Raw genomic sequence first — 22849 nt, forward strand, 5'->3', positions numbered from 1 at the left:
GTGGACACTCAAACTCAGGCCAGCTGGGAGGAATCCTTTGTTGCTTTCTTCTTAAAAGGGATAAATCCAATTTCCATTAAAGATAAACATCAGTGGGAATTGGATCACACCAAAGACATAACTGAGTAAGAGGAAATGACCTGCTAATATGATGTTAAATCAGAAGAAAGACAGAAACCAAACAGTGTGTGCTATCCTGCCAGAACTGGAAAAATAAATAAATAAATATTTAGAAGAGATTGAATTGAAAAGGAGAAACTGGTGAGAAGGTTGGGACAGTGTCTTGGTGAAAGTGACCGGGAAATCCCGGACCCAATGGCTCTTATAGCAGCAGGAATCCAAACGACAGCATAATGAAGACACCAGATCTCAAGAAGGAAGACTCCAGTACACATGGAGAACTGGAAGGTGAAATCTCTTAGGATAGATATGTAAGGGAAGTAGAAGTTCGAAGTTCTTTCAACAAACCAGGCTGAAGGGAATAAGTGTAAAGTATCTCAAGAGCAATGAAGAGTGGGAAAGATAGCAAAAGAACATCTTAAGAAAATCCTGAGTTCTTGTGATTGGAAGCTCACAATAAATAAATAAATAATGAAATAAAGCACAATTGTGTAAGAAGAAAAACAGAAAAGCCAATGCATAAAATAAAATGTATCAAGAAAGGAGAGGTTATTAAAAGCACACTGGAAGTCCTTTAACCATATAAAAAGACTGGGAAAAGAGTTTTCTGCTGCTCAGAAATAGATATTGAGATGCTACTCAGCCACAGATGCTACACCAAAAGTTTCAAGTGTTTATTGCCTTTTTGCTTTCATCAGCTAGGATCAGACAGATACTGCTGGCAAGTACTAGCAACAAGGTTAGCACCTCCAGTGCTTGCATAAGTTTAGTGTTTGCAAGTTGGTTGCATCTGGCAAAATCCATTGCAGCATGTTCTGAGACTGAGCTGAAGCATTCTCAGAGCTGTTAGCTATTAATCTATGAGAAATTGTGATGAGGGGAGATTTTGGAAGAGTAGAAGAGGGCAGACATGGAGCTTATCTTTAGAAAGCACGGGAAGAAGAAATCAAAGAATAGTAGGACCACTGAGCTGGGCTTTAATCCCTAGAAAAGCACTGGAAAAAGAAATCAATCTATTTGTAAAAACTTAATAACAAAGATATAGGAATCAACAGATCTGCCACGGATATGTTGCTGTGTCACACCAAATTAATTACCCTCTATAAAAGGACATGTGAATGGGAAGAAAGAACAACAATAGATATTACATGTCTTCATAACTTAGAAAAGCCTCACAATATCTTCGTAAGTAAACTAAAGAAACTTCTTGTAAAGAGGGCCAAGCTTACTTACGAAACCATGGTGTGGGAAAAGTTGAGAAAAGCTATCAATCATTCTCTGTAAAATTGAAGGATGCATTGCATGGTGCCCTGAACTTATGCTGAAAAAAGACAAAAGCAGAGCAACAAGAATGACTAAGGAAAATACAGCTCTGGAGGGGAAATAATAATAAAAAAAAATCGGGATCAGGGCAGGGCTGTTTTGTCTAAAGAAGAAAAGACTGGGGGAAACATGAGACACCTTCACAGCTGTAAAAACAGAGGTGTCACAAGAAAAGAGAATAAGTAGTTCTAAGAAGAAGGAAGGCTTAAACTGCAGTAGGAGAGATATGAACCGGATGTTGAGGATTGCCAAGGAAGGTGTGGAATCACTGACGTTGCACATTCATAAAAACATTACACAAATGTCCCTCAGGTTTAGGAACAGTTGATTATTCACTGAGAAAGTCCCTTACAGGCCTATTTCCTAACATCTGAAATTCTACATGGAAGCAGACAAACTAAAATTTATAGACAAATGTTTCATAGTCTGTTGCAATTCAGTTTAAAATCCACACATAACTTCAACATAAGGCAGTTCAAAGAAAATGTCTCCACACTTGACTGTCACTATTTTCTGAATTACAATCTGGATTACAATTTTAATGTAAAATTTACAGAAACTTTTAATTTATTTATTCTCAGAGTTAATCCAGGACTAGCTACATTCCTTACTTAGTCACCAATAAATCAATCACATTTTCAGCTTTCAAGATGAAATGAAGTCTGGAAGTAAGTAAATACAGAGAAGGCACTGAATTCTGGTACTAAATAAACACCAAATGTCAAAATAATAGCACAAGGGAGATTTTTTTTGAGAAGCCACTGTTTTTACCTGTGCATGCATGTTTACCTGCTTGCATGCAAATGTGTATGTGCATATAAACAGGAAAAATACACATTTATCCATGCATTATATGTCTGGATGGGTACCATAACATAGACTATTGGATTAAATTACTTTTTATCTGAATTATGCAGTGAAGGAATTAAAATGCCCTCAATTCTTGAATAACTGAAGAATCGCCCACATTAAAGTCTCTACTTTTGACATCTAAGACTGCACTTGGCAATATTAGTTATCATTAATTAGGAATGCTTATGGTTAAAAGCATTAACATTAATGACTGGCATTTTGAAGGAAAATTTGAGTGGCCTATCAGTACAAGATTATTATTTACACTAAGAACTAAAAAATTAGGAAATTTAATTTCTAGTTCTAACTGTATTCTTATTTCATCTATTGGTCTATCTAAACTATCACAGCTGTTCTCCTTAGAGGTACCAGGAAGCTTAAGTTAACTGCCTCTCAGAACAAATCTGAGATGCTAAAAGAACAAGGTGCTACTCTTTTTACACTAATCTGCAAAAGTAAAAGCTGTACAAGAAGGGGACAAGTTAAATGATCAATGAAAGGGAGTCAGGTTTGAAGTGGAACAAGACCACCATTTTTCCACCACTGGAAAAACTAAGAAATAAGAGGTACTGAAGGGTGTATTGTCGAGAGTGGTAAAGGAAGACAGAATACAATGATCCAGGATGGAATACGGCCAAGACAGAGGTCCAGGGAGCTCAAGTGGTCACAGCCATTAAGTACCACTCCACACCCACAGCAGTCCCACCCAAGGCAAATTTTTGTGAGGGCCAGATGACCAGCACAGCTTCCTGTAGCAGTTGATGTCTCTCAGCCTCAGTACCCGTTCAGATCTGTGCTGTCTTATACAAGAGATCTGGTGAGATTGTAAGGTTACTGCCGCAAGCCATTTTGAAGCGCTTATCAGGAAAATGCAAAACGACTAAATGCATATAGCCTGGGGGAGTGGGACTATTAATAGAGCCACTGCTAACCGATAACAGAGATTGAAGGCTGTAAACCCAGTAGGCAGAGGAGTTGTTCCGAAGCCAAAGGAAAAGGTTTCTAAGAATGACAGAGGAAATCCACCAGAGTGACCGTTAAACTGATAACTAGTATAACCTGCCTTAACAACCAGATCTCAATTTTGGAAAAGAGCCAGAACTTTTGCTTAAATAATTAACTAAGATGAACGGGCCATATGCTTCAAGGTATTAACCTATAATGGTCACCAAGAAGGGAATACATGACTAATGAATACTTGCTATCCCCTAATACCTAATTCCTTGCAAAGTTATTTCCACACCTGAAATCAACATGTTGAGGTCACTCCATGCCCTCTAATTAGCTATTGATCTCTATAAATACATTTATGCTGCACACCGAGGATTCCAGAGTAGCTACTGAAAGGACACCTAGTGGCAAGTCAACGAGTATGTCTGGAAACCACTGGAACTGTTGAAGGTGTGTAATTATAATCTGTCACAGGAATTGACAAACTGCTATAGGTTGAATGGCAATGTCATACGTGAACTTATGTGTAAAGCAGCACCTTGAAGCTTTAAGAAAAATTGCAAAAAGCATTCTTACAAACACTTTTTTTAAACATAGGATTTAAGCTTAACTTCCTTAAAACTCAAAGAACAGTGTTTTAAAAGAAGGATGAACATGCCTGTGTGTCCAATTATGACTACAATTTTGAATGTGCTGAATCTCCACTGCATCAGTTTTAGGAATATCGGATAGCTGAACAGAACTCATTACAGATATGATTTGCTTGATATTCAAGCCAAATTTCAGCATGCTAATCATTGCTTCTTAGGTCCTTCATTATTCTCCACTAAAATGTCCTTAGCAATTCCTTCCTGTCTCACAGGCCATCCTTCTCCCCCATGAAGAAGAACAGCCGTAGGACATAAATTGTACGTGTTTGAGCTAATTTTACTCTTTTTTTTTTTTTGGCCATCCAGCCTTACAGTCACTTCTTGACTGTGTTTATTCCAAACGTCTTTATATGTACTAATGCCCTTGTGACCAGGAGATGCCCACAACAGAAAGCTGTATTCCAGATGGAGTCATGCTGGTCTCATGCAGAGAGGGATTATAACCTTCCTGTTTAGTGACATGCTGCCTCTGGGCAAACAGACCAAAATCCACACTTGGCTTTCTTGTTTATGTCAACATATCGTATTACAAGCACAGAACAATTTGCTGACCACTGTCCCTCTTCGATTATTGTTTTTATGTTCTATTTTCCAGGTTTCTCTCTTCTACTGAACACCAGTTCTTTTGAATTAATTGTCCCTGAGTGAATTAGTATGGATATTCTAGGTCAGCTTTTCCAGATATATTTTTTGTATTCAATTTTATAATATCTCTGCATATCATTGGTCTGTTCTCTATCTTTAGTTTTTCTAACAACTCCTAACATAGTACCATCCTTTGATTATAAAAGCCACAAAGAAGCCTTTTCTGCTCTTCTATGCTCTTTCGTCACAACAAAGATCCAAACATTGGGGATAATCCTTGTTTGTTTGTTTTTTTAGGTGACTTCCTACCAAATCTTCAGTTAAAAAACCCAACTCTGCCTCATTTCTCCACAACACAACTACAAGGAAGTAGATGATGGCGTGATGTGAAGCCAAGGCTGCAGCTCCTGCTCTTACCAGACATTAGCACCCATTCCTTGTCCGGATCTGTTTCAAGGGTTCACCTCTCCTTCACTCCACCCTCCTGAACCTCCAGCCTGCTCTCTGTCTTAAAATGGCATGTAGTTTCCTTCCTTTACTATAAACAATGCTTTCTGTAACCTTAGTTTCACGATGTAAACATTTAAAAATAAGAATGAAGGGAACACAAACTATGTGTTCAATTAGGTAATTTGGGGATTAAATTAAATGAAGTCTCTTCAAACATGGAACATTTCAGAGTAATGAAGTCTGGCTTTACTTGTTTTATTTTATCCTTTAAAAAAAAAGGACAATCCATATTAGAAACTCAGGCAGAAGAGTAGTAAAGGCAACTGAAGACAGCTTATTCCTTGTGAATCCAAGGGAAATGAAAGCAGAGCTCAGAGGAAGGGGTAATAACACTCAGGTATGTGTACAAAGGGGAAGAGAGGCACTCTGTAAATTGCCGAATGACAGAGGCTAGGCAGCCAGCTGCCACCGTTGACATGGGAGGCTCCTGCCATCAGTAATATCACCACCTGTAACGTGATACGTGATGTCAGCTTGTAGCGTGTCGTGCAGCCTGCCAAAGCCTCTTCAAAATCTGGCATTATTTTTATACTAAAATTTAAAAACCAAAAAAAAAAAAAAAAGAGGTCAACCAACAATTATTCTTCAGTCAAAAATAAAAGGTCTCCCTTGTACACACTGTACATAATAAGGGATAGTAACAGAAAGGAGTAGTAAAGAGTAGTAAAGGAAAATAACATCCATAAATAATACTGCTGTTCATCTCTGCAGCCCACCTATAAGTTTTAGTCAGTTATACTCCTTCAAATAGGCTTTTATTTCTCATTAAAAAAAAAACAAACTTTTGAGAAGATTTTCATTGTTGAATCCTTAATCCAGATTTTGCAGATTTTGTGAATACTACAGTAACAGAAGAAATGAAAACTGTCTTCAAATTTGGAATAATTCTTGTTCTGTACATCTGAACACACACATTTGGCTTTCATTGTAAGGTGTGCCAGACAGCTACAAAAACAAAGTGTAGCCTATTACAGCTTTAGTCAACACTTTAAACTTCAGATCTCGCTTATACCAAAAGAAAGTGATCTTCCTGGCCATTCAAGCAAGGCTATTTCCCGTTGGGCATACAGTAAATACAGGTAATACGGTAGTTTCTTTACTTTAACGTTGTATTTAAACAGACATTGTAAACATGAACGATAATAGCTTCAAAAAAGGAGCACAAAGTAGCTACAGGTATTACATCTGTCCCAAGACTCTTTGCTAGTTTAAGTATTCTAAAGTCATGTTTTCCTGTTTCCTAAAGTATGTTGAGGAAGGGTGGGGGTTATCCCATTATTTGGTAAAAAACACACAAACAGCATAGGAGGAAATGCACAACATTTCCAAAGCAACATCTCATACGCAAGATAAGTACGTTCAATAATAGAGATTAGATCTTTCTTTTTTTACTTTACCAGTATAATACTACATTTTAATTTTACTCATGGTTAGTAGAAAGCAGCAATAAGCAAGAGGGAGACTTTTAATGGCATACTGATATCTTAAAGAGACCTACCTTGAAAGAAACTTTTGACTCGCAGATAGCTGACGCTAAGGCGCAACACGGACAGTTTGTCCAGCTTGGATATTATGTCAGGTGGGAAAGGCAGGAGGCTGGCCAGATGGTCAAGTTCTGCATTCAGACGGTCCCTGTGCCTCTTTGAAGGATTTGATTTTTCATTCCCAGCTGCAGGCCTTCTGTGGTGGAGAAGAGAATCACATTTTCGATTACCTGTTTTACCTCCAGGTAGTACAAGCAGGGACTGAGATGTTGTCTGCAGTCAGTTGATAACAAGCGTAGTTAATCTAGGTTCTATGCAAATCTGCTAAGTTTCTATCCCCTGCTGAAAAGACATTTTAAATTTCACCATTCTGCGTCTGCCGTTGTGCAAAGACATGGACATTGGCCTCTCTTTTCACATCTACCCAGTGGAAAATGGATGAAGAAATGATATCTCTTATTCAGGACCCTCTGATCTTAGTGGAATGGGCACTATCTTTGTGTCTTAGTGAACACCAGAAAAAAATGATTTCTCATCAATGTTGTACAGATTAGTATCTGAACAGCAGAATAAAATTACCATGACTAATGGATGAACCTATTCAGCACCCACTGTATTCATTTAAAGCATCTTAGTGTCCTCCATTTAATGACTCAGAATTAACCTGTAGCTCAGGAGATAATCAAGAAAAGAGCCTGTCTTTGGACATGATAAAAAGAGTACGGGAAGCAACATGAAGAGACATTCTTTTGCCAGGCTCAAAACTCCCGTGAACGTTCTCCATTTTATCTTTTGTATGTCAGTAGTAACAAAGATAAGAATTTGGTTTCTCTCTTAAGAACATTCATATTCCTCCCAAAACATTAAGATTAACATTATTCAGATTTCAAAACCAAACACTCCTACCCCAGCCCCATGGTGTGTCCATGCAGTGAACAGGACCAGATATCTCAGAACAATTGTTGTGAAAATGTACAAGATGAAATGCATCCCCAGTGAGGAAGGTGTTAGATTAAAGTTGCACAGGCAAAATGGTGAATTTTAAACTACTCGGTTTTGGGGCGTCCAGTGAGGGCTGATCAATTTTGGGGTGTCCAGCATGACAGTGAGGGATGTTCAGTGGGCAAAACAGACTTGTCACGTAAGTACCAAGACGTTTGTGGTAAGGTCGAGAAGGCTGTTATCTCCAGCAGACAGCCATTGCTGGACAAAGCAGTAGTCACATGCTTTATCCAAAAATAAGCCACAGGCCACTGGAGCTGCAAACTGCATGAATACACAATCGCCAAGGGATTACAGCAACCCAGGGCTGCAGCTGAGCTAGCATCGTCCTGGGCACTTGGTGTTGTGTCTGGTGGTCTCCACCACACTCCCACATCGCCCTTTTTCTCTTTGGTGTTATGGCACATTGCCACATTTCTCCTGAGGCCCTTTCTTCAGAAGAGACATTTAGAGAAAGATCATGGGGGAAAAGAGTGGAAAAATACTGCAAGAATGGGAAATGGTGGACAAGGAAAAGATGGGTGTGCTAACAGCTCCCACTTCCACCTAAGCAAAGACAAGAAGCATAAGCTTATGCAGCTTAGCTAGTGCTCCAGTGGAGAAACAGAGTGCATCTAGTTACTTGTAGCACATTTCTGCTGCAGTTTGACATGCCACACATTGATTCCATTTTTCAATGATAATTTTAATTTTGAGCATTAGTATTTCACAAGGTGGTCAAGGGTTAAAGTACAACATACTTTGAGCGTTGTCTTCTTATGCAATCTTAATTCTGCTTTTTAAGTAGTTAGAAAAAAAAAATGTTATGTTTAGGAATTAGTAAAAAAGATCAATGTTACATACATGGGATTGCTGACTTTGCTACAAAGTGAAAACCTTTCAAGTCGAACCAGATTTGAAAAAATCATTGCTATCTTTGTGAGCATTCAGTTCAATTTGACAGGATAGCATCAACACACAGACAGAACGAAAAAATATTCAAGATAGGTGTCGATGAAAACACATAATTCCTGATTTTTCATTTAAAATTGCCTAAAATGGCATGTGGTCCTTCAATAACAGAATGAGCTGCTTTCAGAGGCATGGAGGAGATTTTATGGATTGGGGATTTCCTCTATGAGAGAGAGAAAATATCCAACAATTAATGCAATCCACAAAGAAGGACTACTCTTTGTACATATTGGGTACTAACTTTTTTGGAGTCAACCCTGAAGCTCAGCCTTTCTCACTTTTGACACCAAAAGATATCTGACCAGTGGATAGCAACAATTTTGTAGGGATATAGCCCATAGTTCAGAATAAGCTAAAGAACATAGACTTTTACTCATTGCCCTTTACACATGACAAACAAACTGAAGTAAGGAAGCAACTTAGTACAGAAAAAAATAATTCCAATAAGAAAAATTAGGCCAATGAGTTCAAAAGATAAAAATTTTCAAGAGTTACACGGAACAGAAATTGTTCAAGCCTATTTACCATATAAACTATCAACTGCTCTATGCCAGAGAGGCATGGCAAATACATGGACTGCATTTGTACTAAGAGATCAGTTGTCTGGAAATTACAGGGAGTGGTGTAAAAAGACTGCAAGAGAAAGTTCAGGATGGAGTCTTCCTGAAAACTCAAGGAAATGATTCAGTCAGTGAGTAAATCCAAACAAATGGAAGTTTGATGCAAATGGTAATTAGGTGCCAAGTGGATGAGATTTGAAACAATGCAAGTTCCATGGAAAGGCTAACTTAGCTGTCCTACAAAAGAAAAGAGCAAGCAGGAAAATTCTTCAATGAGTTGTTTTGAGGTGAATGGAAATTCTAGCCCTTATTTTGAGCTGAAACTAGCCATGCTTGTCGTGTTTGTGTTAAAACTGATTCTCAAACTGCATAAATCAGGTCCTAAGGAACACAACGCTCATTCTATAATGCCTCTTTTAATCTGCTTTTCATACACTACTACTACAATAAAGTGGCACCTCTACTTAAAACCGTAAAGCTGGCATTTCCTCTTTGTGCGGTTAGATCATCCAGATTTTGCTCTGCAGTAGCAAGTACGTGTTCCTGCACAAGATCCATGCCACCAGTCCCTGTTCAGTAGGAAATGAGTGTGGGAGCTGATGCAGAGAACGTTTTCTGTTTTATTGGTACATAAGGCATTGAGCCATTTGCGCTTCAACGATCCAGTGTGCCCAGGACCCACGGACTGCCACTTCTGTAAACCAGTTCGGTGAGCTTGCAGAGGAATTTCCTGCAGCTACAGCTCTTGTCTGCAGAGCATGGTATCTGCTCCTCCACTACCTGCTGCCCGCTGAGGGAGCCCTGCCCCTTGAACAGAAAGTTCAGTCTGAAGAAGTTTTCAAAGTATGCTGTAGTGTGAAACCCATGGAGGATCTAAACTGAGAAAATCTAATCATCTAATACGATGGGAAGCTTTCAGTAAGAAGGGAAAGGGAAGAGAGAGACCATGAGATGCAACAGATAGACTAGGCACAAAGTAACAGCAAGATGACTATCATGAACAAATTGACCAGCACCCATAGCTGCTGAGCTGTGCTTGGGCACTGCATCAATAGCCTGGCACAGCTGAGCTCCAGTGGCAACTGGCCATGTGCAAATGCTCACTGTCCCCTATGAGTGAAAAGGACGAGATGAGAGAAAGCTGGTTGAAGAAAAGGTGACCCTTTTCCATTGTCCACTTCTTCTGAGTCTTCACGGCAAAAAAAAAAAAGGAGAAAGCAGAACTAATGGTCACGAAGACATCACCCTGGCAGAGCAGATGAGAGGTTGGATAGTGTGACACCAAGTAAGAGGAAGGACTATGCCACAGAGGGCCTTAAAATGAGAACTAAGAAACAGGAGAGAGCTGCACCTCCTGAGGTCTCTGTTTACCCTGGCACTGATACAGTTCTGGCTCAACTGGACAGTTTGGAGCAGTTGTAGATACACTCAGAGCTAAGGCAGCTGAGCTTGCCTTTAAAGAGCTGTAAAACATTACAAGAAATGTTTTGCAGAGAGAGAGAGTTTTACAAGTTGCCAGGGTTTGAGATGAAAAGTGGATGAATCTCAAATGGTAACTGTCCTGACGCATCGCTCTAGCATCTTTAATATGAGTATTAATTTCAATGCAGTGATTTTAGTTTGAGGTTAAAAACAAGATCTCTTTAGGTTTCACACGCTTGAGTTACTAGTAAAATGTTAGGTTTCCACAGGAAACAAACACTTCAGTAGAAAATATTTCCTTCACTCAAAATACTCCATTTTTCTGGATGAAAAGCATAACTGACGGAAAATATTCAACCAGCTTGAGCTCCAGGTGTTTGAACTGATTCCATAAATGCCAAAATCCTTTAGTGTAGACCACATTTAATAGGGCTTGTTTGAAAGCTGTCTGTGACCAAAGGAGAACAGCTAGGATTTTAGAGTTATTTGTATATATGAAGGTCAAACTTAAATCTGGTGTACTGTCTGAAGAATGGCAACCTAGTGAAGACAGTTTCTCCTAGTAGAGAAGAAGACAGAAACATACTAGCTCTTACAAATACAAATTTTCTACGTTTTTTCATTGTCATACGGTTCTCTGCATTCTGCCGTAGAGCTTCTTCATACGTGTTCCTCCTTGTTCTGTAAAGCTACCTCAGAATACAATTGCTGATATCTTGTGCCCGAAAAACTGTGAACATCATGAGTGCTATCATTCTGTGATGTCCTAACTTAAAAGCCAGCTGCAGGATCACCAACTGGCTTGACAGCCTGATCACAAAGTGCTAACGGAGGGGAGGAGAGTTGGCTTCCTGGAATGCACTGACTATGGGTCATCAAAGACTTAGTTGTTCTGCACAGGGGAGTGTTACGCCTCTGTCTTCTGAACCCTGGCCTTCAAAAGGTCTAATCCACGAATCCCTAAGAAATCCACAGCTCCTGCTCAGACTAGTAACCATGAATCCATACAGGCAGAAAAACAGGAGAAGGCCATAGAGGAAAATGTGTTATGCTATCAAACAAGACAAATTCTTTAAAAAAAATAATAAAAAAAAATAAACAACACCACAGCACAACATGGATCAAAAATCATGGTTGAACATGCTATTCAATAAATAGGATATGTCTATCCTTCTAAATTCAAGATAAATTATTTGAGGCTGGTAAGGAGACCTCATAGTCCTGAAATGTCAGTAAGATCCATAGGACTGAAGGGCATAGACTGTGAAAGGAGCTCAGGACTCCGTAAGTCAGTCATGGGCATTCAGAGCCTCTTCAGAGCAGGGTTAGGAAGTCCCTGAATGAGGGAATGAGCACAGGAAAGGCTTACCAGACACCAAGACCACAAAGAGATAAGGTTTGAGGAAGAGACTAGTGTTGCTAGGAAGTGAGAAATCATCCTCAGCAAGTGATAAGTAACTATTCACAGAAAATAGAGGGCAGTCTCTAATGTGGGAGCTGTGTTATAATAACTCCAAGCATATGATCTCCCTTATTTAACCAAAAGCAAGTTTCTTCATCGAAACTGTATATATCCTGGGTGGATAGGCTCATGTTCAGGTACCAGCCTTGCCATCTCGTAGCAGATATTTTCAAAGTAGCACTACTTACAATGGCTCAAAAGGTAAAAACCTTGGTTCCATCTAATTCAGTGAGAATCTGCCTTTGATTTTGTTGAAGCCAGAATTTCCTAAAAGGCTCCTGAGGACACTTACATCCTTTGATAGTGGGTAGCTTTCTCAGCCATTGCTTTTACCTAGAAGTCATCTCAGAGATAAGTTCTTGCTAATATGCACACTCCAAACCTGAAGCTTAATGTTTCTCAAAGCATCTGCAACTCTTCTTCCTTTCCCACATGAGTTATGATTCATAAACAGTTCTGCACAGAGGCAATCTCACGTACTGGAGAAGTTCCACACCTCATGCATGTATAAAGTATCCAGATGCATACTTGAACAGTAGTGCAAAAACGTTGTATACATTTTGGGTCTAACACTCAGGTGTTGCAGAAAGAATACTGTTCTTCATTCAGCATCTTTGTCTATTGAAATCCTCACCTGTTATGTATTTTACACTAAAAAAATACCTTTTTTTAAGTGGCAACAAGTGGTTCATGTGCAAATACTCTCCAAAATCCAAACAAAATCAGCAGTCCTCACCCAAACTTTCAGAGAAACTCCCCTTTAACTTTAGACAAATATATACAGTTTTAAGCCAAGTGGGTTATTTTAGGAGCTCTGCTTTAATTACTTTCTCATCCTTAAATTGCCTGCAAAGACCACCAGTGCTAGTTCACAATTTTAACATGCTACAAATGTGTTTCATAATCAAGTATAACTCAGATGTGGAACGATTATATCAGAAGGATTAATCTCACAGAGTGGTTTCTGGCAAAATCATTTTACATTTGAGTTATAACAACCTTTTTCCTGCAATTTCAAGCATCTTTTTAAGACCCATTGCATTTTTTTTCTGCTTTGCCTTCACACATACAGCTTCTCTCGCATTTTTCTTCCGATGAAAGTGATTCCATAGTAAATAGTGGCTTGAATATGATGTGTTCTTTATGTAAAAAATGAGTCACCAGTCTGCTTTTTCAGTTGGCTGAACTGACCCATTTTCCAGACTCACGTGTCGAACTTAGTGATGCCCCAGGCAAGGCTAAGCCAAGGAAGGGGAAAGGGGGCCATGCCAGCACACTGGTGCCACTCAACACACAGCTTCTCAAAAACAGGAGGCAGGGGACACCCCCTCCAGCCAATTGCCCAGCTGATGATTAGTCCACCAGTATCTTCTGCCTAGGAAAAAACACTGAGGTGCACACCTCAACAAGCACCAGCCACCTCCTGGGACAGCCAGTGATGGGTAAGGACGCTCTGACCCATGCTCAGCATCCTTTCTGGGACCACTGGAAACCATGAAGAGCCATCCTCCAGACCAGGGGTTTGTCATTGAAGTGAAAGAGATTGGGTCTCCCCTGGGTCAGCAGATTATGGGAGGATGAGATTCCTCCTGCTGCCTCATTTCTACCACATTCATTTGGAGAGAGGTGCAACTGCCTCATGATGAATATGATACTTAACTGTTTCTGAATGGGTTTCCTCCTTTTCCTCCCAGCATAGAGGCACTCCCCTGGAGGAATCATTGTTTTGATGCTGAAAAACAAAAGGGATAGGTGTCTTAGTTCAGAGGTTTCTGTGTTTCATACCACTGTACAAAATGACAGCACCAGGAAAGTTCATGTGAGGAAAATGTTTGTTCCTTGAGTGTGGCATTCAACAGCACTAAAAAGCACAGTGGCATTAGTTAAGATAGAAGCTTAAGGCTTATTCCAATTTCCTACCTTAATGCTATTACAATATTGATGTTTATATTCAATTTTCATTTTTTCAAATTACGCATACTATACATGGTATAAAAATGGGTATAAAATACATCCTGTTTACTCAATATGCAAATATATATATATATATATATTTTCCTTCTAGGTTCATTTTTAAATTCAGCTAAGCAAATAAGAATGAATAATACTACCCATCATCTTTTGCAGGGAGGATTTCACAGCTTTTTTAATATACGAGAATATTGCCTTCCATTACTGAAACTGTGATAAGTAGGATGCCATTATTCAAATTAGCATTTGTCCAGGTCCTCACACCCTCATTTTTAAAGACGGAGAGTAGATCTGTTGGCAGCTCAAGAAATGGCACACAGCGCTGCAGTTAGCACTTAGGACCAGATCCCAGTGTAACGCTGATGGAGGTGACAATTTTCAGACAAACTATTGCACTGTTTGGGCATGTTAGACATTGCAAGGTCTAAAAGAAGTCTTTGTGTTCAGCCTGTTCAAATCTTCCGGAGATTAGCCAAATTGCAAAGTCTCTTGATTTGCTGTCTGAAAGAGTATTTTAGTCTCACTGTATGCTCACAACAATGGGTGTAGATTGCCTGAGAGGTTACTGTATCTCAAGAGTATTTGCTGCTTTGTGCAAGATGTAAAATTAAGGGGACCTTCTATGTCACTGAATCAAAGCCCATGCTATTGAAGACAGCTCCGTCATATAAAGCTTAATGAACTTCATTTAAAAAACTATTTAGAGGAGTTTTTGCTTTTCATCGAAAGACAGCTTTCTGATAACCAAAAACCTTACGCTTTCCAGCTTAAATTTGTTCATGGTCATTTTATGCCCATTTGTTCTTCTGCCAACATTGTCTTTTAGTTTAAATAGCTCTTCCTCCTCCATTGTGTTTACTCATTGGCGTATTTTTAAGTATCAGTCATATCTTCAGCCAGCCTTCATTTTTTCTATTCTAGGACAACCCAGACTGTTTCAATCCCCTCTCGTGTTACAAACTCCTTAGTCTTCACATCATCTTAGGAGCCTTTCTCTTTATTTTACGTTTTCAATTAATCTGTTTAAAACATGGATAAACAGAATCACGAACAGCATATTAATTAAAGTCTAACTGCATTTCATACGTGTACATATATATGCATTAACAAACCATTAGTTCTTGATGGGAACTATCTCACTTGATATTAGTGTGACTGCATTTTCCTTTTTCATAGCCGTTATAAAATTCATGGAACACAGTCACCCTGTGGTTACCTAATATGCACATTTCTCTGTCTTCGTGCATAACTTTCAACAAATAAATTCACAGTTTGTGAAGGAAATCTAACTTCCAGTGTCCGCATAGCTGACCACCTCATTCATACAATTCATACAATCTACAATTGATTTTTATTACGTGAGAATTTTATCCACTCGCACAATTGATGGTGCAAGCAACTAAGTTTATTAGTACATTCCTGGTATTACATGAAATTTCTTAGTAAAAATAAGATTGTCTCCAAACTGATAGTTGAGGAACAATGCTTGTAGTTTCCCTCCTGTTCAGTCATTTTCCTTCCAACACGTTGTTGATCCAGTTCCTTCCGCCAACCCTTTCAATTCTTGTACTAGTTCTCAGCAGCACAGTATCCTTCACTAAATTCAGATAGGTCTACTCTCATCTGGAAAATCAGTTATTTTATCATCAGAAAGCTATTAGGTTACCTTGGTGAGATTATCTAACTCTACATTTCATTTTTACTCCATTACACAAATAACCACAGTCATTAATTATTCCTCCCTTTAGAATTTGTTCTAAAATGTTTCATACTATAAAGATCAGACTAACAGGTCAGCAGTTGCCTCCTCTTAATTACAGGTGATGGTGGTAGTCACTCTCCACCAGTCAGTCTCCACTTGGTGCAGCATCAGGTACAGAATTCTTCCCGAAACACACAAATAAATTTGTTTTTCACTGTTACTGGGATGATTTCATGTGAAATCAAGCGTGTGAACTGCCTGGCCACATTCTACAAGGGACTGAATGCAGTGCAATAAATACTGCTCCAGGTTAAGAAAGTGTGTTTATCCAGCCAGCTTTGCTTAGGTAAAGCCTTCTTGCCACCTTCAAAGACCTAGTTAGGTTAGATTAGCCTAGTTAGGGTTAACCCTAGTTACGGTTAGATTAGCCCATTTTCTGCAACAGTCTGCCAGCTTGAATGAGCTCGTCTGTCTTGGTGCGTTTTCTACTCCAGGGGGAAGCTAGAATGGTGTGAAGATGCTAAAGGAATTGCCGTAGCTTCTCGTGAGATATTACATTAAAAGACATTTTCTTTACATTGTAATATTTTTGTGTTCTGAGTCCTTCCCGTTCATAATATGAATCTGTGACTCATAGCTCGTGTTTCAAAACAGTGTCACATGCTAGACTTCCCTTCTCTTGCTTTTATGAGTAAAATTAAAAGGAAGAAAAAGACTTGGACAGAGTAATTCAACTGAAAACTGGAAGTTAAGACTTTATATGATTTCCCAAAAGGACAATTTTTTAAAACCCACTCTGGTTCAGTTGATGAATATGGGACAGCAACTAGAAGTAGATTAAAAAGACCTCAGTATACAGACAACTGAAAGGCAGGAAATAAATGGCAAACAATATAAGCTAGAATTTGTGACGTAAAAAGTTGGTTAAGAAAGATAAAAGCCCAAAGGAAAATTCACAAATTGAAAGGCTAAAGAGAAAAGATAGCTTGCTTTTTTAGATGAATATTATGAAAAGAAAAAAAAAAAAAGAGCCTAAAAATGTGTACAGAGGAAAGGTAGATTTATTCAACAGATTTATTTCCAGTCTTTTTTGAAATGAAGGAGACTCAAGTAAGAACAAACCATGCACTCTTCAGGCTTTCTGTAGGAACTTTCCACAGAATTAGGACAAAGGGTTACCACAGCAACATAGTATGGAGCACTGCCTCAGCAACTGAACACCAATGTCCTAGATATGTATACAGGCAAGAGTTGCTTCTGCTACTACTGCTAATGCCAATAGTGGTACTCAGATAAGATGAGTTTGAGAATGAACGTACCTGAATAAAGACCAACTGAGAGGGCTCATGGCTAAGAGTCCTAAAAATCACAGAACCATAGAATTATGTTCTATGGCTGATTCTGTGGCTGAATATGTCCGAAAACAGTGCTTGAAGTTGCTGAGCTGCACAGAACCACAGACTTAGACAATATTTATTTTAAAAACTGAGGAAGAGCACAAATTCATAGTCCCATTTGGACCATGCCCTCTTCTGATGGTTTGGGAGCACTTCTCTCTACCACTGGGGCAGCACAGCCTATCTGCACGGCTCCCTCCCTAGAAGCCCACCAGCCTCATACATAAGAAATGGGAGAAGGTTGGGGGGATGACACTCAGCTGCTCAGCACAGTTGTGCCCTTTCCTTTCTCTTTCCTTTCCCTTTCTGTCCTTGCAATACTTGAGAGTCCTCACGTGCTCTCCCCTTGTTTGAGGGAGGAAGAAGACGAAGCCACAGCAGCAACCTTCTGCTCTCCAGCAGCAGGAGAGGGGGCTTGCAAACTTGAGGAGCTTCAGGAGGAGGAGAGCTATGAGTGAAAGGAACGAAATAGCTGGGCTGGGAAAAAGCAGATGTGGGCCATGATCATTCACTTTCTTGTGTCAGATGCTTTTAATCAGTGATGCCATTAAGTTGTAATGAATCTCTGAACACTGAGGAATCCAAAGGTCTGAAAGACAGCTGCTATATGACAATATTCAGAGAAGGGAAACATAATGATCCAGCTAACCACCGGATGGTGACATTAACATCCGTCTCAAGCAAAATATCAGAAAAGCTGATAAGAAAGATGAATAACATCACTTAATAGAGTTCTACGGAATATCATGCTCTTTGGAGGGAAACTTACTCACTGAGAACTTATCAGATCTAGCTGATGAAGGAATTTACTCATACTAATAAATTATTTAACTTAGTAGCACAACATTCTGATTTTAAAAAGCCACAATGAAGTACTATAGAGTGCAGTTTAAGTAGATAAATAATTAATCAAGTGACAGATCCAAAAAGGAGCAATCATTGAGAAATCACTGCTAAACAAAAAAGTTTTTATAAAGACCTTGCAGGCATCAAGGTTCAATAGAAAACCAGCAATGATAAAATTTGCAAATATTATAAAAATGTAGAAGAGTGGTCTTAAGCATTATTTAATTTTCTCTATTATGAAATAGAGAAAGATGGAGTGCCTGGTAGTCTGTTTCTGTTTATCCCCAATGCATTTTAACACAGTCAAGCACAAACATATCTCAGAACAGGGAATGCAAGTCATTGCTACTGAGTGCAGACTGCATCCTGAAACAGCAGTGATTTTTGAAAGAAATTAGGGATCAAGGTAAAAAATGAATACAATCTATACACTGAGCTCCAAGGGAAGAGCTGCTGCAAAGGTAGTTAATGCAGCGGCTGAACCAAATGAAGAGATTTTACCTCTGTTTACAGATACGATGAGACTGGTATTGGAACAGTGTGCACAGTACCCGTGTGTTTTTCAAATACTGTTAAAAATGGGAAAGGGCAAGGAAAGAAAAACACAAAATACTTGCAGGCTGAAGAAACTGCCTTGCAAAGAATGAGTTCAGCTTACTTCCAAATCAAAAAGAATCTGGTGACTTGAATAAAGTACTATCATGGGGAAGACATGGGTGCTGAATTATTTTAATCTGAAACACAGCAAGCACTTACAAATATAAGCTGAAGCCGGATACATCTAAATAAGAAAAAAAAAAAGGCATTAATTTGTAACATTGTGAGTATTTAAACACTGGGGCAAGTTACAAATGATTTAGTGGATTCTCCATACCCTGCTGCCTTGAAATCACTGTTAGATGTCTTCCTATATACAGTTTGTCCTAACAGAAGTTATGCCTAAGTGAAATACAAGCAGTTGGGCTGAATGCGGGCATTCTCAGAAATAAAATTTGGTAGCCTTGGCAGCTATAAGAGGTCAAATCACATTATCCAATGGCCTCTCCTTTCATTAAATGTTATGAATCATTTCCTAGTCTGAATGCGATCACATACCACGCAATCAATGTACGAGCTGCATGAAAGGGCTGTGCAGGCCACAAGTCAGAAGCCTAGGTTTGGAAGAGACAGCCTGGGAACAGGGAAGTTGTGTTCTCGGCCCTGCTTCGCCACAGAACCGCGGCGCAGCTTTGAGAGCCGCGAGGGAGTGGAGCACAGCGTGCAGGGCCCCTGTGCTACCCGGGAGGCAGCGGCCCCCCCAATGGGCCTCTTCTCACCACGGCTCATCGACAGAACAAGCTGTCATGGTCGCTACAGACCATGGTGTCCGCAGATATATGACGAGGAGGCTACTGAGTGTGGGTGGTGTATTTTGGATTGGCTAGGAAACTGGATTTCTTTACTTCATTATTGTTTCCTTAAGAATCAAAAAGAGTTGGTGTTGGGATGCTTTTTGGCAAAAGGAAACACCATCCAGTGAAGGCCTGGGAACCTCAGCCCGGGGCCTTCTAAGCAGAGCTGTCTCAAAGCAGCACCCACAGCACTGGTGAGGCTGGCAGGGCCCTCTGGAGGCCACCTGGTCCCAGCCCTGCTCCAGCAGGGACACCCAGAGCAGGCCTCCCAGGGCCACGTCCAGGTGGCTTCTGGAGATCTCCAAGGAGGAGACCCCACGGCCTCTCTGGGCAGCCTGTGCCAGTGCTCCATCACCTGCACAGCACAGAGGTGCTGCCTGGTGTTCAGACAGCACCTCTGCACATGCAGAAAGTCTGAAGTTACCTGAAACAGTCCTTCAAGTGCACTGGTACGGATCCCAGTAGAAGAGCAGGCAAAAAATTAGGTGATGAAAGCCTGCCTGGGGGCGGGTTTTGAAACCTGCATGTCAGGTAAATTAGAGCTCTACCTGCTTTCTTTCTCTAAATTACTTGTGATTAGTGCATTTCTGACAAATGTGTTGTTTCTGACAAACTGTTGTGTTACGATGCCTTTAGTTATATTATCCTTGCAAATAGCATGCAATACCATGTCCAGCTGAAGTAGCCACACTTCAAGAGAAACTGGAGATAAGTCACAGAAATGCCTAAAGGCTGAGAAAACAAACCCCACAGCCAGAGTCTGGGAGCAAAAACTGGTTGGGTTGCCATGAAGAACAGCAACAGAGAACTTCCTCACAATAAGTAAATACATTATGTCAGAAACAAACATTTCGTGACAGAGATCAAGCTAATTCTAGCAAGATCCAATTTTCAGAATTTGAGGCTAATTAAATTCAAATTATATAAAATGAGGATAACTATTAAAATAATTTACCCAGGACTGCACAGGACTCTCCATCACTTAGCATTTCTTTAATATTTTTATTTTTTTTTCTTAAGAAAACTGTTCGACCTATGTGATGAAGAATTTTGCTTAAGGATGTCCAATGGTCTGTGTTATACATGAGATTGAACCAGTCGATCATGGTGGCTCTTTCTGGCCCTAAAATCTACTCTTCTACCTCAATCTCCGCTCTAGTGAAAAAAGGAAGAAAGTTAATCCACAAACCCAAAGAACTGTTAAAAACATTAATTGACTAATAAAAAGCGATATAACGCTTGACTTAAAGAGGGTGTTCTGCAAATATCGGGGATCATATGTTGTGCTTACAGTACAGTGAAGGTTTGCCTGACATAGCATATATAAAATCTCTTTTTAATTTCCTTCAAAGAAAATATGGACACATTTGGCTATGAGCTTCTGAAGAAAAACAGTTCGTGTGCACTCAGGAGACGTGTTGTAGTCTGACAGTTATCTATAGTTTCTGTCTGAGCCCAGCACACGTCATCCCCTTCGTTCCTCCTACATGCATCTGCACCACACATATGCATCCCCATGCTCTTTACATGCCTTCCTTCGGCAGAGCCAGAATTCCCCCCCCTTCCCAGTGTGCTTTCAGCCGCTGCAGCCCAGCAACAAGTGCCGGAAAATATCAGAAATACACATGAATGAGAGCATAATGTGCGTGCAGAGCAGACCCTTGCCCCATGCAGCACAGATGGGCAGAGCTTGGAGAGGCAACCAAGGCCATGCATGGGCTGTAGGGTCCATCCAATGTGAGGTACATGACTAAACCCAATTATGTCAGAGGCATCAGCCCTCGTTTTCTGGGAGCCTTGGTCTGATTTCTAAAAGCAATGAGCATTCAGCACTGCAGCTGAAGGCATTGAGGACTGTGTTCTGAACAAACACACACAAAAGATTGTGTTTTCTGAAAAATCATGTCCTAAATGCCTGGAATTGAGTAAATAAATATACATCTTTCAGAATTATCTCTGCTAATAGGACCATATGTCTTGGCATTATTATAAAGATCAATTCAGTGGTTTTGACGTACTTAGCTATTTTAGTCACAATTATCACAGGAAAGGCTGTGACAAAATTAATAGCACTGTGTTCAGAACAGGATTTAAACAGTGTGCAGTATGGAGCCAGAACCATGAGGTGGATGAGGATAATAAAGGAAAACACTGAATTTCTACCTCACCAAGTAATGTTCATCATAGAGGTAGCTGTCATGCAAAAAAAAAAAAAAAAAAAAAAAAAAAAAAAGCATAATATTATGAGAGAGCCTGAGATTAGTTTAGTGCATGTCCACATGGGTGAGGAATTCACATCATCTTTAATTCTTGTGTTTCCTAACTTAGTTTTTTTTTCTTGAGATTTGAAGATGTAAATAATTAACTTAAAAAAAAAAAGATTAGATGCAAATTTTTTTAAGTGGTTTTAAATATTAAGCTCTTTTTAGAACTTCTAACGTGCACTGTGCCACTTCAGGAAGGATATGGACCATAGCACACTTAAAAACACACAACAAAATCAGACTGGACATATGTCTGGTACAATCCTGTAGAGTTAGTGGAGTGGCATCTCTTTGTACCAGGCTTGACTTTGAGTCCTCCATTTGTCTTTGCCACAGAGCATTAGAGGAGAATATTGGGTTGCCACAGGAGCTGGACTACCCTTTGCATAATAAGGTATGAGCAGTGATGAAAAAATTTGCTGCAGCTGGGGCACTTAGGATATTGTCTGATCCATACGGATTATTTCATGATTAACAACACACTCAATCTCGCATTGCAGTCTTGCCCTCAGGAGGGATATTAATGTACCATGTTTCACCTTTAAAGTCTCAGGAATGTAATATCTCTGAGATCTCTGTCCCTCTGTTACATTTGGTGGAACCAGACTAGCTACTTTTGGAGATGGAGAAAAGGATGCTGTGAAAGCATAACTATCATTTCCACAGCAAATTTGACCAAAAATAGTAAGACAGGTCAATGAAATACTGCTGCAATGAATGTGTAGCATAGCAGGGCCTCAGTTCAGCTGTCTTTAAACCATGTATAGAAAAAGTTCTAATGGTAGCTTTAGACTGGCAGCACAGATCTCCATACAAGCTAACAAGTAGCTATATCAAGTGTATTCATATCTTTTCAGATAGGTTCTGGCCAGACTTAGCTCTTTGCTTTTATGATGACACTGCTAGAGATAGATAGCTCATTAAGTTTGTCTAGCTCATTAATTTGTCTACTCTAGTTCACAATTGCTACTGGGGGATAAATGTCCTTAGATAAAAAGAACAGTGTAACTTTGAATGGGGTGTATCACTGTTTGCACAACAAACACACGTAGCCCTGCCTCAGCTGCTTCTTGTGTTGTTTTATCCTCGTGCCCAACTCCCCTCTTCCACCATAAGGCAATGCATGCTCCAGCACCCATATGCCACTGCAGTGAGCTGCATTAGACACATCACTTTGAGCTGCTGAACTAGCCACAGGTTGCAAACACAACTACGAACTATGAAGCTGTGCCAGTCCTCCAAACCCTCCTGTAAATTCATCAGCTTTCCTGGTGCTCCTTTCCCAGCCACCTGGGTTTTAATCCTTTGCTCATCATTTCATCATACTCTGATAGTCCATGTTTGGGGTTCTCTTAGAAACAGGTGAAAAATGATCTTTGATAAGACTATTTATCATTGCACAGCCA

The 22849-nt window shown here is 39.7% G+C and overlaps 1 protein-coding gene across 1 annotated transcript in view; it reads right to left on the reverse strand.

Annotated features, from left to right (window-relative positions):
• AHRR (aryl hydrocarbon receptor repressor) overlaps positions 1–22849 on the reverse strand; it is a 95273-nt gene that overhangs the window by 64361 nt on the left and 8063 nt on the right. The window contains exons 2-3 of the mRNA XM_035550599.2: positions 13533–13604; positions 6490–6671 (exon numbers count right to left, since the gene is read on the reverse strand). Coding sequence (XP_035406492.1) covers positions 6490–6671; positions 13533–13594 — 244 coding nt within the window. The 5' untranslated portion in view covers positions 13595–13604. The remainder of the gene's footprint in view (positions 1–6489; positions 6672–13532; positions 13605–22849) is intronic.

Source organism: Cygnus atratus, chromosome 2, assembly GCF_013377495.2.
Source record: "Cygnus atratus isolate AKBS03 ecotype Queensland, Australia chromosome 2, CAtr_DNAZoo_HiC_assembly, whole genome shotgun sequence".
Classification (NCBI taxonomy): Eukaryota; Metazoa; Chordata; class Aves; order Anseriformes; family Anatidae; genus Cygnus; species Cygnus atratus.